The 13,560-nt window shown below is 40.9% G+C and overlaps 1 protein-coding gene across 21 annotated transcripts in view; it reads left to right on the forward strand.

The window, feature by feature from the left end:
- LOC126354434 (tyrosine-protein kinase Src64B) overlaps window positions 1–13,560 on the forward strand; it is a 269,738-nt gene that overhangs the window by 188,184 nt on the left and 67,994 nt on the right. For all 21 annotated transcript variants that reach the window (XM_050004113.1, XM_050004111.1, XM_050004110.1 and 18 more), the window contains 2 exons: window positions 37–290; window positions 11,317–11,481. In XM_050004113.1, coding sequence (XP_049860070.1) covers window positions 37–290; window positions 11,317–11,481 — 419 coding nt within the window. The remainder of the gene's footprint in view (window positions 1–36; window positions 291–11,316; window positions 11,482–13,560) is intronic.

Below are 13,560 nucleotides of genomic sequence, written 5' to 3' on the forward strand. Positions count from 1 at the left end.
ACTTCTAAAACTTTTTCTGTTTCACACATTTTGCAGTTGGTTCTTTGGCAAAATATTGAGGAAGGAAGCAGAGAAACTTCTGATGGATGATGAAAATATTCGTGGAACGTTCCTTGTGCGCTACAGTGAGCATAATCCTAATGGATTTTCATTAAGTGTTAAAGATTGGGAAGAAACCAGGGGTTATCATGTCAAACATTATAAAATAAAACCACTGGACAATGGCGGGTTTTATATAGCCACAAACCAGACATTTCCAACTCTTCAGTCTCTGGTTATGGCATATTCAAGTAAGTATTAGATTTTTATTTGTGTGCCTGTGTAACTTAGAAGCAGAATCTATATTAAGAAATAAATATTATAAAATATAACAAAATATTGTCATAAAATATAACACATGACCAAAATTAACAAGGGCAGTTTTATCACTATTCATTGGCACGGATTGCAGGACCCCCATACTAAATGAAGAAATAGTACAGTAGAACTGGTGAAACTAGCATATCCATGAATAACAACAAACTATATGAAATGAATTCAACATTTAATGAGTTTTATTGTAATCTTAAAAGGGGGGGGGGGGGGGGGGCGGCCTCTCACCACAGGAAGTGATCAGGGATTCCTTCTAACTTGTGCGCTAAATTCCTCTCCCAGTACCAAAGCATGGGAAAGATCTCTTTTTCTGAGTGGCTGAATAATGCAGTATCCAATGAGCCAGCAGAAAGTTCAGGATAGAATAACAACAGTATTAAGAAAAGGATAGAAGAGAGAAAGTTGAATTGCAGCCAGACACAATGGAAAACTTGCTACACATTTTAGCTTTTGGCCAAAAGGCCTCCTTATGGAGCATAAAACACACACACATTTGCACTAGCACAAATCGCACACATGTTCACTGTCTCTGACTCTTAGGGCCAGACAGAGTCGTAACTGCACCTGATGGAAGCAACAATATAGTGGTGGGGAAAAGTGCTGGGTGAGGTTTGGGAGGGGGGGGGGGGGGAGCAGAGAAGAGGAAAATGACTTGGTAGGTTTCCCACCTTTGGAATTTAGAAAAACTGGTGTTGGTGTAAAGGATCCGGATGGTACAGGCTGTGAAGCAGTTATGAAAGTGAAGAACTTTGTGCTGAGCAGCTTATTTAGCAACTGGGTGGTCCAGCTGCCTCTTGGTCACAGTTTCTCAATGGCCATTCATGTGGACAGACAGCTTGTTTGTCGTTATGCTCACATAGAAAGCAGCAAAGTGGTTGCAGCTTAGTTGTAGATTACATGACAGCCTTCACAGGTAGTGCTGCCTTTGGTGGGATAGGAGATACTTGTGACTGGACTGTAGAAGGTGGTGGTCGGGGGGATATATAGGACTGGTCTTGCATCTAGGTGTTGTTGTTGTTGTTGTTGTTGTTGTTGTTGTGGTCTTCAGTCCTGAAACTGGTTTGATGCAGCTCTCCATGCTACTCTATCCTGTGCAAGCTTCTTCATTTCCCAGTACCTACTGAAACCTACATCCTTCTGAATCTGCTTAGTGTAGTCATCTCTTGGTCTCCCTCTACGATTTTTTCCCTCCACGCTGCCCTCCAATACTAAATTGGTGATCCCTTGATGCCTCAGAACATGTCCTACCAACCGATCCCTTCTTCTGGTCAAGTTGTGCCACAAGCTCCTCTTCTCCCCAATTCTATTCAATACCTCCTCATTAGTTATGTGATCAACACATCTAATCTTAAGCATTCTTCTGTAGCACCACATTTCGAAAGCTTCTATTCTCTTCTTGTCCAAACTATTTATCGTCCATGATTCACTTCCATACATGGCTACACTCCATACAAATACTTTCAGAAATGACTTCCTGACACTTAAATCTATACTCTTTGTTAACAAACTTATCTTCTTCAGAAACGCTTTCCTTGCCATTGCCAGTCTACATTTTATATCCTCTCTACTTCTACCATCATCAGTTATTTTGCTCCCCAAATAGCAAAACTCCTTTACTACTTTAAGTGTCCCACTTCCTAATCTAATTCCCTCAGCATCACCCGACTTAATTCGACTACATTCCATTATCCTCGTTTTGCTTTTGTTGATGTTCTTCTTATATACTCCTCTCAAGACACTGTCCATTCCATTCAACTGCTCTTCCAAGTCCTTTGCTGTCTCTGTCAGTATTACAATGTCATCGGCGAACCTCAATGTTTTTATTTCTTCTCCATGGACTTTAATACCTACTCCGAATTTTTCTTTTGTTTCCTTCACTGCTTGCTCAATATACAGATTGCGTAACATCGGGGATAGACTACAGCCCTGTCTCACTCCCTTACCAACCACTGCTTCCCTTTCATGTCCCTCGACTCTTATAACTGCCATCTGGTTTCTGTACAAATTGTAAATAGCCTTTCGCTCCCTGTATTTTACCCCTGCCACCTTTAGAATTTGAAAGAGAGTATTCCAGTCAACATTGTCAAAAGCTTTCTCTAAGTCTACAAATGATAGAAACGTAGGTTTGCCCTTCCTTAATCTAGCTTCTAAGATAAGTCGTAGGGTCAGTATTGCCTCACGTGTTCCAACATTTCTACGGAATCCAAACTGATCTTCCCCGAGGTCGGCTTCTACTAGTTTTTCCATTCGTCTGTAAAGAACTCGTGTTAGTATTTTGCAGCTGTGACTTATTAAACTGATAGTTCGGTAATTTTCACATCTGTCAAGACCTGCTTTCTTTGGGATTAGAATTATTATATTCTTCTTGAAGTCTGAGGGTATTTCGCATGTCTCATACATCTTGCTCACCAGATGGTAGAGTTTTGTCAGGACTGGCTCTCCCAAGGCCGTCAGTAGTTCCAATGGAATGTTGTCTACTCCAGAGGCCTTGTTTCGACTCAGGTCTTTCAGTGCTCTGTCAAACTCTTCACGCAGTATCATATCTCCCATTTCATCTTCATCTACATTCTCTTCCATTTCCATAATATTGTCCTCAAGTACATCACCCTTGTATATAGCCCCTCTATATACTCCTTCCACCTTTCTGCTTTCCCTTCTTTGGTTAGAACTGGGTTTCCATCTGAGCTCTTAATATTTATACAAGTGGTCCTCTTTTTCTCCAAAGGTCTCTTTAATTTTCCTGTAGGCAGTGTCTATCTTACCCCTAGTGAGATAAGCCTCTACATCCTTACATTTGTCCTCTAGCCATCCCTGCTTAGCCATTTTGCACTTCCTGTCGGTGTCATTTTTGAGACGTTTGTATTCATTTTTGCCTGCTTCATTTACTGCATTTTTATATTTTCTCCTTTCATCAATTAAATTCAATATTTCTTCTGTTACCCAAGGATTTCTACTGTCCCTCGTCTTTTTACCTACTTGATCCTCTGCTGCCTTCACTACTTCATCCCTCAAAGCTACCCATTCTTCTTCTATTGTATTTCTTTCCCCCATTCCTGTCAATTGCTCCCTTATGCTCTCCTTGAAACTCCGAACAACCTCTGGTTCTTTTAGTTTATCCAGGTCCCATCTCCTTAAATTCCCACCTTTTTGCAGTTTCTTCAGTTTTAATCTACAGGTCATAACCAACAGATTGTGGTCAGAGTCCACATCTGCCCCTGGAAATGTCTTACAATTTAAAACCTGGTTCCTAAATCTCTGTTGTACCATTATATAATGTATCTGAAACCTGTCAGTATCTCCAGGCTTCTTCCATGCATACAGCCTTCTTTTACTATTCTTGAACCAAGTGTTAGCTATGATTAAGTTGTGCTCTGTGCAAAATTCTACCAGGTGGCTTCCTCTTTCATTTCTTTGCCCCAGTCCATATTCACCTACTACGTTTCCTTCTCTCCCTTTTCCTACTACCGAATTCCAGTCACCCATGACTATTAAATTTTCGTCACCCTTCACTATCTGAATAATTTCTTTTATTTGATCATACATTTCTTCAATTTCTTCGTCATCTGCAGATCTAGTTGGCATTTAAACTTGTACTACTGTAGTAGGTGTGGGCTTCGTATCTATCTTGGCCACAATAATGCGTTCACTATGTTGTTTGTAGTAGCTTACCCGCATTCCTATTTTCCTATTCATTATTAAACCTACTCCTGCATTGCCCCTATTTGATTTTGTGTTTATAACCCTGTAGTCACCTGACCAGAAGTCTTGTTCCTCCTGCCACCGAACTTCACTAATTCCCACTATATCTAACTTTAACCTATCCATTTCCCTTTTTAAATTTTCTAACCTACCTGCCCGATTAAGGGATCCGACATTCCACACTCCGATCCGTAGAACGCCAGTTTTCTTTCTGCTGATAACGACGTCCTCTTGAGTAGTCCCCACTCAGAGATCCGAATGGGGGACTATTTTACCTCCGGAATATTTTACCCAAGAGGATGCCATCATCATTTAATCATACAGTAAAGCTCCATGCCCTCGGGAAAAATTACGGCTGTAGTTTCCCCTTGCTTTCAGCCGTTCGCAGTACCAGCACAGCAAGGCTGTTTTGGTTATTGTTACAAGGCCAGATCAGTCAATCATCCAGACTGTTGCCCCTGCAACTACTGAAAAGGCTGCTGCCCCTCTTCAGGAACCACACTTTGTCTGGCTTCTCAACAGGTACCCCTCCGTTGTGGTTGCACCTATGGTACGGCTATCTGTATCGTTGAGGCACGCAAGCCTCCCCACCAACGGCAAGATCCATGGTTCGTTGGGGGGGGGGGGGGGGGGGCGGCATCTAGGTGTACTACAGAGATATGAGCCATGAGGCAAGGGATTGGAGGTAAAGATATAGTAGGGGTGGACAAGAATATTACGTAGGTTTGCTGGGGGCAGAATACCACTGTAGGAGGGGTGGGAAGGATAGTGGATAAGATAATCCTGATTTCAGGACACAACGAGAGGTAGTCTAAATCCTGGTGGGGAATGTGACTCAGTTGTGCCGGTCCTGGGTGGTACTGAGTCAAAAGGGAAGTGCTGCTTTGTGTCCATATAGTGAGTACATGGAAGATGGTTGGTGACTGCAGAGACAAGGCACAGGGGATATCTTTCTGTACAAGGTTGGGTGGATAATTTTACTGTGTGAAGGCTTCAGTGAGGCCTGTGGTGTATTTAGAGAAGTACTGTTCATTACTCCAGATCTGACAACCATAGGTGGCTAGGCTGTGTGAAAGGGACTTCTCAGTATGGAATGGATGTCAGCTGTCGAAGTGGAAGTATTCCTGGTAGTTGGCAGGTAAGGTAGGGACAGAGGTATTGATATAGTCATCTTTGAGGTGCAGGTTAATATTGAGGAAATTGGCTTGTTGAGTTCAGGGGGACCAGGTGAAGTGAATGGGGAAGGAAGTGTTGAGTTTCTGGAGGAATGTGGATAAGATGTCCTTACCCTTGGTACAGATCATGAAGATGTCATCAATGACTCTGAACCAGGTGAGAGGTTTGGAGCATTAGGTGTTTAGGAAGGATGGTCCATGAATAGTCTGACATAGGATGATGCCATGATGGTCCCATTGTTGTATCACAAATTTTTTGTAAATGATAACTTCAGAGGAAAGGTAATTTTCGGTATGGATATAGTTGGTCGCCAGGAAGGAGGTGACCTCCCTGCTGCACCACAAATGTGTGGTACAGCAGTAGGTACCTTCATGGCACCATCCCATGCCAAACTATTCTTGCACCATCTAAAGGAATGCTTCCTAATCACCCAAACATCTCATGTGGTTCAGGTTCAGTGATTGACATTTTTGTGATCTGCACTGATACTGAGGACACACTATCCACATTCTCCCCCATTCACGTCACCTGATCATCCCCAGCTTAGCAAACTACTTCCCTCAATATTGCCCTCCACTTTGAGGATGATTACACCACTACCTCTGTTCATATCAAACCTACCAGCTGCCAGCAATACCTCCACTTCGACAGATGTCACCCATTCTATACTAGGAAGTCCCTTCCATATAGCGTAGTCGCATCTTGAGTGGCCAGTAGCATCTCTCCATAAACAACGAGGATCTCACTGAGGTGTTAAAAGACTGAAATTATCCACCCAATCTGGTTGAGAAAAAGATATCCCATGCCCTGTCTCTGCAGTCAGCTACCACCTCCCACGTACCCATCGTCCAACCACAAAGGAGCACTCCCCACATGACTCATTGCCACCAAGGACTACACCAGCTGACTCACATTCTCTGACAGGTTTTAGAGTACCTCTCATTGTGCCCTGAAATGACAGTTATCTTACCCACTATCCTCCCCACCCCTTCCACAGTGACATTCTGCTGCACACCAAACCTATGCAATATCCTTGTCCATCCCTACTACATCTGCCCCCCAATCCCTTGCTTCATGTCTTATATCCCTGCAGTACACCTAGATGCAAGACCTGCTCCATACATCGTGCGAGCACCACCTACTCCAGTCAGGTCACAGATATCGCCTATCCCATTATAGGGAGGTATACCTGTGGAAGCAGTCATGTTATTTAAGAACTAAACTGCAACCACTGTGCTGATTTCTATATGAGTGTGATGATTAACAAGATGTCTGTCTGCATGAAAGGCCACTGATAAACTGGCCAAGACATAGCTGGACCACCCAGTCACTGAGCATGTTGCCCAACACAATGTGCTTTACTTCAGTGATGGCTTCACAGACTGTGCCATCTGGTTCCTTCCTACCAACACCAGCTTTTGTGAACTGTGCAGGGGGGAACTATCTCTGCAGTATATTGTACATTCCCCTAAGACCTGTGTGCTTAACCTTCATTTATCCTTATTCTTCATCCACCTATCTCCTTCCCTGCATCCACTCCAGCATTATGCCATACCCCCCATCTACTCCCCCCCTCCCTTTTTCATTCAAAAACATCCCAACTGCACTGAGCAGCCCAGTCATTTCCCCACCATGTCTGAGCATACTCCACAAGAAGTACTGTATCTGCCCCCCACCCCCACACTGCTATTGTTCCCCCTCCCTACTCCAAGCCTCGTCCTTACCTCCACTGCCGGATAGGTGTTCCCATCAGGTGCAGGTACAATTTAGTCTGACCACAGTGGCCATAGCTAAGAGATGTGTGTGAGAGTTGGGCTTTTGTGAATGTGTGTTTTCTACTTCAGAAGAAGGTCTTTTGGTCAAAAGCTAAAATGTGTAGCAGTCTTTTCATTGTGCCCATCTGTGACTCACCATCTCCATTTCGTAATATAGTAGCCAATCTGCCTCATATTTTTATTCAAATAATCTAGTACGCTCCCTCTGTGGGCCAGTCCTTATTTCAAAATTAGTGTACATGATATAATGAAATTAAACATTGCCAAAAACAAAAACAAAAATAGCCGCAGCTGAACTCGTCTGAAGGACTGAAGTAATATACCTGTGTCACTGTTGAGAAATAAATCTGTACCTAATTCAGCTCATGTCAAGGAATTCACATTCAGTAAATTAATTTCGAACTTAAATAACATTGCCCAGTGAATAGAATAATAGTAGCAGCCTAAAATTGAAATTATTACACAATTTTGTAATCCTTTCATCAAAATATTGTTTACTACATTACTAAAGGGCCTTGTGTTTAGTTAACATTCTACACTGACTTCTGCACAAATCATATTAACATGTTAGGAAGTTATTTATCAAAAGAAGTTACACGCGCATGCATGTTCAGCATGTCTCTTCCTCAACCTCTGGATCAGTTTTGACCAGTTTTGGTCACATGCTGCTCATTAGGGAGGAAGTAGTACTACATGTAGGGGGGGGGGGGGGGAGGTGGGGGGGAGGAGGAAGAGATGGACAGAGAGTGGTGGGATGTGGAGGTGGCCAGAGATGGGAAAGAACGGATATGTGTGCAATATATGTTTTGTTTGTGTCTGCGTGTGAAAAGGCCAACTCTTAAATAAATTTTCATAAACCATATTTCTAACTTCCTGTCTACTGAGCTACTCCCGCCCCGCCCCCCTCCCCCCCTCCTCAACTCACCAACTTGGCACACACTTCTGTTCTGCATCTTATGGTTCTGTGGTCACCTGCAGTCAGTATTTTTGCACCTTCACATCCTGTACAATTTCTTTATTGCTTGATAAAATATTGCCAGTTTTATTTTTAAATAAATTAGTGATGAAAAATAACCATATTCCATACAGGTGATGTGCTGAGCGATGTACAGGCACATAAAGAAGGAAAAAATAATAAAAAAGACAGCTCTGTTGTCTTTGACAATGAGACTCTTCTTGCACAGCAGCTTAACTGAGATGAGAATTTGTCACCTAGAGCGAGTGAGAAAAGAATGGCAGTGAGTGTGAGTAAGTAGTGGAGGGGAAAGAGGGAGTGGTGTAAGTAAGGATGGCCGATAGTTGGTAGGGAGAGGCTGTAAGGGAACGAGACACTGATGGGCTCGCACTGGTGCAGGCATTGGGAGCTAAGTAGTTAAGCAGAGGATGGATTTTTGGGGGGGGGGGGGGAGGTAATGGATAATAAAATAGAGAGAGAGAGAGAGAGAGAGAGAGCATAAAGTACATGGGACAAAGTGTGAGGCATGTGAACAGAGTTAGCTGCAGATGTGGGTGGTTAAGGGAAACTATTTGGAATGGGGCATATGTTCATACAGATTATTTTGCTTCAAATGAGCATTCCTGTCATATCCTTGAATATTGATCATTCCTCTTGGTACACCCTGTGTAGATACCTGTTCAGCATAAAGGAAAATGAAGGTCAGACAGACTCAATACAAAGCGGACAGTTAATTAAGGACCATGAACATAAGATCCACATCAGTTGGGACAGATGGATGACATAAAAAAAGTTCAAAGGGCGGCTCATTTTGTACTATCACAAAGTAGGGGAGATAGTGCCACAGACATGATACATGAATTGGACTGGCAATCATTAAAACAAAGGCGTTTTTTGTTGTGACATAAAATTTCAATCACCAGTTTTCTTCTCTGGTTGTGAAAACATTCTGTTGGCACCGACTTACATAGGAAGAAATGATCATCATAATACAATAAGAGAAATCAGGGCTCCCAAAGAAAAATTTAAGTGCTCGTTTTACTTGCGTGCCGTTGGAGGGTGGAACAGTTGAGAGTCAGCTTGAAGGTGGTTCATTGAACCCTCTGCCAGGCACTCATTGTGAATAGCAGAGTAATCATGTAGATGTAGAATTAGGGTTCATATGAAGCCGTGTAGATAGCCTCTTTTAACTCATTCCATTTGAGAGTTGAGACAGGAAAGGAAATTACTAGATTACTAGCAGTGTGACAAGATACCCTCCACCATGCACTATACATGTACATGTGTATATGTAGGTGAAGAAGGAGAATGTGAGGTTTTAATAGTTCTAGTAGTATACATTTCTTGTATATTTGGGATAAGATCACATTTTTAGTATTAAAACAGTTATTACTGGTTTTGGCCAGACATTTAACTATCTTCAGGCACTGTATATAGTAGACCGCATTTGGTAAACAGTTAATGAAAACAAAATCCTATTGAGAAAAGTCTTCTAGATTGGTCTTGGAATCCTACTGGTATATTAAAAAAGCAGAGCTAATCATGGACTAGTATTACAAACGGGACGATGCAGGACAAAGCGTACGTATTTCGTGAAGAAGTGCGTCCATCCCTCCTCTCTCTCTCTCTCTCTCTCTCTCTCTCTCTCTCTCTCTCTCTCTCTCTCTCTCTCTCTCTCTCTCTCTCCCTCCCTCCCTCCGTCCCTCCCTCCCTCCCCCCACCCCCACGCGCGCGCACACACACACACACACACACACACACACACACACACACATATCAGTGGTTTGCACAGATTTTTATCTATATGTATTCTGTTTGTGTTGAGCCGTGTACTTCATGACTGATCGATTTGGACAACTGTATAGCTCTTTGAGGATAGAGTTATATAGGGTGCTCATAAACATTCTGAAAAGCTTGTAAGAGTGTTGTGGGGTGTAAATAATTGTCAAGGAAAAAATCAGTATATTGCAGAGTTTCTGAGTTATAGCATTAGTTAGCCAATCTGGCTATAGCGCACACACATTCAGGCAGCCCCCCTTATGCCACCAAACTTGTTCTTCGTTCAGTTTCCTAAAAGCAAACAAGAGAAAGATACAGAATTTGGGCATGGGGCAGTAGTAGGAACCAAACCCAAGCCAAAGGCTGAATAGTCTTGTGCACTATAATATATGGTGTGAGAACAACCAACACTAATTATTGTAACCGGTGGGCTGTGTGAATTACGCTTGCAGTGGCCTGACTGGCTAACTTCAATGCTGGTTAACTCAGAAATGATGCAGCATGTTTGATTTTTGATTTTTTACTTAACAATTATTTCTTAGCCCAGTCTACCCTGCAGCACCCTTACAAGCTTTTCAGACTGTATCTAGCCACACTGTGTAATGCCAAATTGGTAACATAATATAAATGTGAAATCTTAAAGATGTTGAGTGTAATATTCAAAACATTTTTTTTAATTTTTTAGTTTACCTCAAACTTTTGTTAGCTCATAACAGATATTTTTAGCCAAATGTTTATATAGTGTCGCAACTTTCCTTCTCATAATATTGTACATTCGATCCTGGATTTTCCATTGTTTGATTAAGGACTTCTTTTCTTATTTTGATGTCAGTAATCTACACATTTTGTCAACTCATGGAAAATTATTACATTTACGTTTGGAAATAAAGTACCTTATGAGTTTCAGTAGTAGAGTGACATTCTGCAGTATTCTATTTTAAATTCAGCATCAATTGCTTTAGCTGTCAATGACATAAGTTCCTCTGTCTTTATTTTACTTGCACTAACTACTCATGAGGAGCAACAGAATTACACACCTGGGAATTTTGCAGATTCAGTGGGTTACTGAGCCACGTTTTTTATTGAATGTGAAGTTGGCTTTGCATATAAAAGAACTGATTGTAGAGGCTCTCAATTCACTTAGTTTTCCCAAGTGGAAAAAAGTGAAAAACAGAGCTGTTTCGTAGTTCTGCAACATTTGTCAGACACCAACTTGACATAGGTCTATAGTTTATGGTTCAGCAAAGACTGTTTTAGCAGCAGTCCTTAATAGTTTGAGGAAATTATGTTATCTGTGGGGAGGATATAGAACAGATCTCATGCTCAGCCTTTGTGCTGTGACAGGAGTGACCATTTTCCATTCTGTGGCAATTACGTTTGGTACAACATTGTGTTTAGTCTTTTATGTTCCATAGTTATTCCCATAGTAATTTGAGGAGTAAAACATATTCAAAGTGTGTGGTAGGTAACCTTTGGATAATGAGTAAGTCCTGAATATGTGCCATTTTTCCCTTCTGTGCACTGGTATCACTTTACTAACAATTTTTTTGTCCCCTGCAGAAAATGCCCTTGGTCTTTGTCATGTGTTAGCAAAACCATGTCCTAAACCAAGGCCTCAGATATGGGATTTATCTCCGGACTTAAGGGACCAGTGGGAAATTGATCGATCAGAAATTCAGCTTATTAAAAAGCTTGGACGTGGTAACTTTGGAGAAGTGTGGTATGGTAAGTATAATCCATCAATTCTAACCACAAACTTTAAAGTAATAAGAATAACAGTAATATTCAATTGGATGTGCATTGTTTGTTTGATATTTTTAGTAGCATGTATATGTATAAAGAACTCACAAATGTAATCTAACTCCTTTAATGCTCCCATACTTTCTTTTATAGTAATTTTTGCAGCTATTGGATGTGGAGTAATATGTTCTGTCAACAGAAGTTACTGGTCAACAATGATAATGATGTTTCATCATCAGATTTCATAAATAACTGTGTGTTCCTTTCTGTGAACAAACCAAATCCTTCATTATTTTTACTCCACTAACAGTTGTAATGCTTTCAGACTCATAGTCGTCAGTGAAGGCAGCTCTTCAGACATTTATGCATAGGGTAATGGCATATGACTGCTGCTTACAAAATCCAAACAACTCTCCACTCACACACGCGTGCTTGGGAAGTAGATTTTGAGCATTGGTGACGCTACTAGCAAGACAGTGTCCCCACCTATAAAAAAGGATTACAATTTGCTACGCCATAACACCAATAGTAATAGTACTCCTTACATCTCCGCAGCATTTTTTTTTTCCAAAACATGTCAAAAAAAAGTTTTTTGAAAACCCAAAAAGAAACTGGAGATCTCGAAGAAAATTTTGACCCAATTAACGAGGTCCACAGGACAACAAATAAGAGCATACTGACGAATAACACAGCAGTGGTTCCTTCTTCCTGAGTTTATAAGTTTTAAGTATACATAGGATATACATGAAAATCAAATTGGATGTATTCTAAACAACAACAACAACAACAAATCAGAGTTCCCTGTACAGATGTACTTGCTGTCTAGTTGAGATTTTCCATATTGCTCATCTAGATGATTAACTTTGTTTATGAGTACACTCATACTCCACTAGTGTAAAGGCATATTCATACTTATCTACAAATGTTAAGGGCATAGGTTGTGTGTAAAGTGTCATTACAAAACCATCAAGCCTTAAACAAATCAAAACATTGCATACCTTTCCTGTTATCCAGTTTAACATTATTAAACACTTTCTAATATTGCAGTAATGTATGACTTCTACCTCCATAATCCAAATATCACCTATTTGTAAACGCTGGGAGTAATAATTCAAATATCCCCTGTTTGTAAACACTGGGATCAGGCTGTGCAAAAAGAATCTATACTCTCCTGACTATTGTACATGTAAGTGTAGCTTATTACATTGAAACAATCAAAGGATAGATATGTAGATCACCTTAAGACTCTACATAAAATAGAGCATCCTTTCTCAAGTGAAAATCAAATCAACTTACTCAAGTGGCATCAGTAGGATAAACTAGAGAAACAAAGTACAAGAATATTTACTATTTGCCTCAATACTTCTAATCAAAGAGAAGAAAAATTGAACTGTACAGTGCCATTTTTTTTTCTTTGGCACACAACATGCACACACAGGTGAGTGTAGCAGCTGACTTTACATTTCCTGCTATTGATGAATGCCAGGGATAGTGTACACACACACAAACATTAGGGTAGGCAATTCATCACAGCACTGCAAGCAGAGGAGGTTCTGTTTGGCAGTCATCTGTGTAGGCAAAGTTGAAGATCTGCTGCCTGTCAGGAAGAAATTGAGAGTGAACAGGGCAATTATGCTGCTCTGCTGCCCATGTAGCGTACAAGGCAAGATATTCAGCTGGACTGTGGCATACCTGACCTCCCACTCCAATGACTCATTTATATAGCAAACCTGTAAATAACAGCGTAGCTTACATTCTATATGTATGACAAGACTCAAAACATGCACAATATGTGACACTCTTATGTTCTCAGTCACTATCTCTATGTCACAGTGGCAAATAAAGCAAAAAATTTCCACTCTTCACAAAAAAGATAGTACACATTGCTGCTAGCCCTACACATAAAATACCCTTAAAAGAAACAATAGGTAAATTACTGTTCATAAATGTTGACAGTGCTTTTATTTTGTTGGTAGCATTCAGTCTACTTGCCTGCCCACATTGTACTCAATTGCATTGTTGTCAACATCCTCATTATTTTCTTATGCTTCTTCTTCAGCTTCA

Source organism: Schistocerca gregaria, chromosome 3 (assembly GCF_023897955.1).
Source record: "Schistocerca gregaria isolate iqSchGreg1 chromosome 3, iqSchGreg1.2, whole genome shotgun sequence".
NCBI classification, from domain to species: domain Eukaryota; kingdom Metazoa; phylum Arthropoda; class Insecta; order Orthoptera; family Acrididae; genus Schistocerca; species Schistocerca gregaria.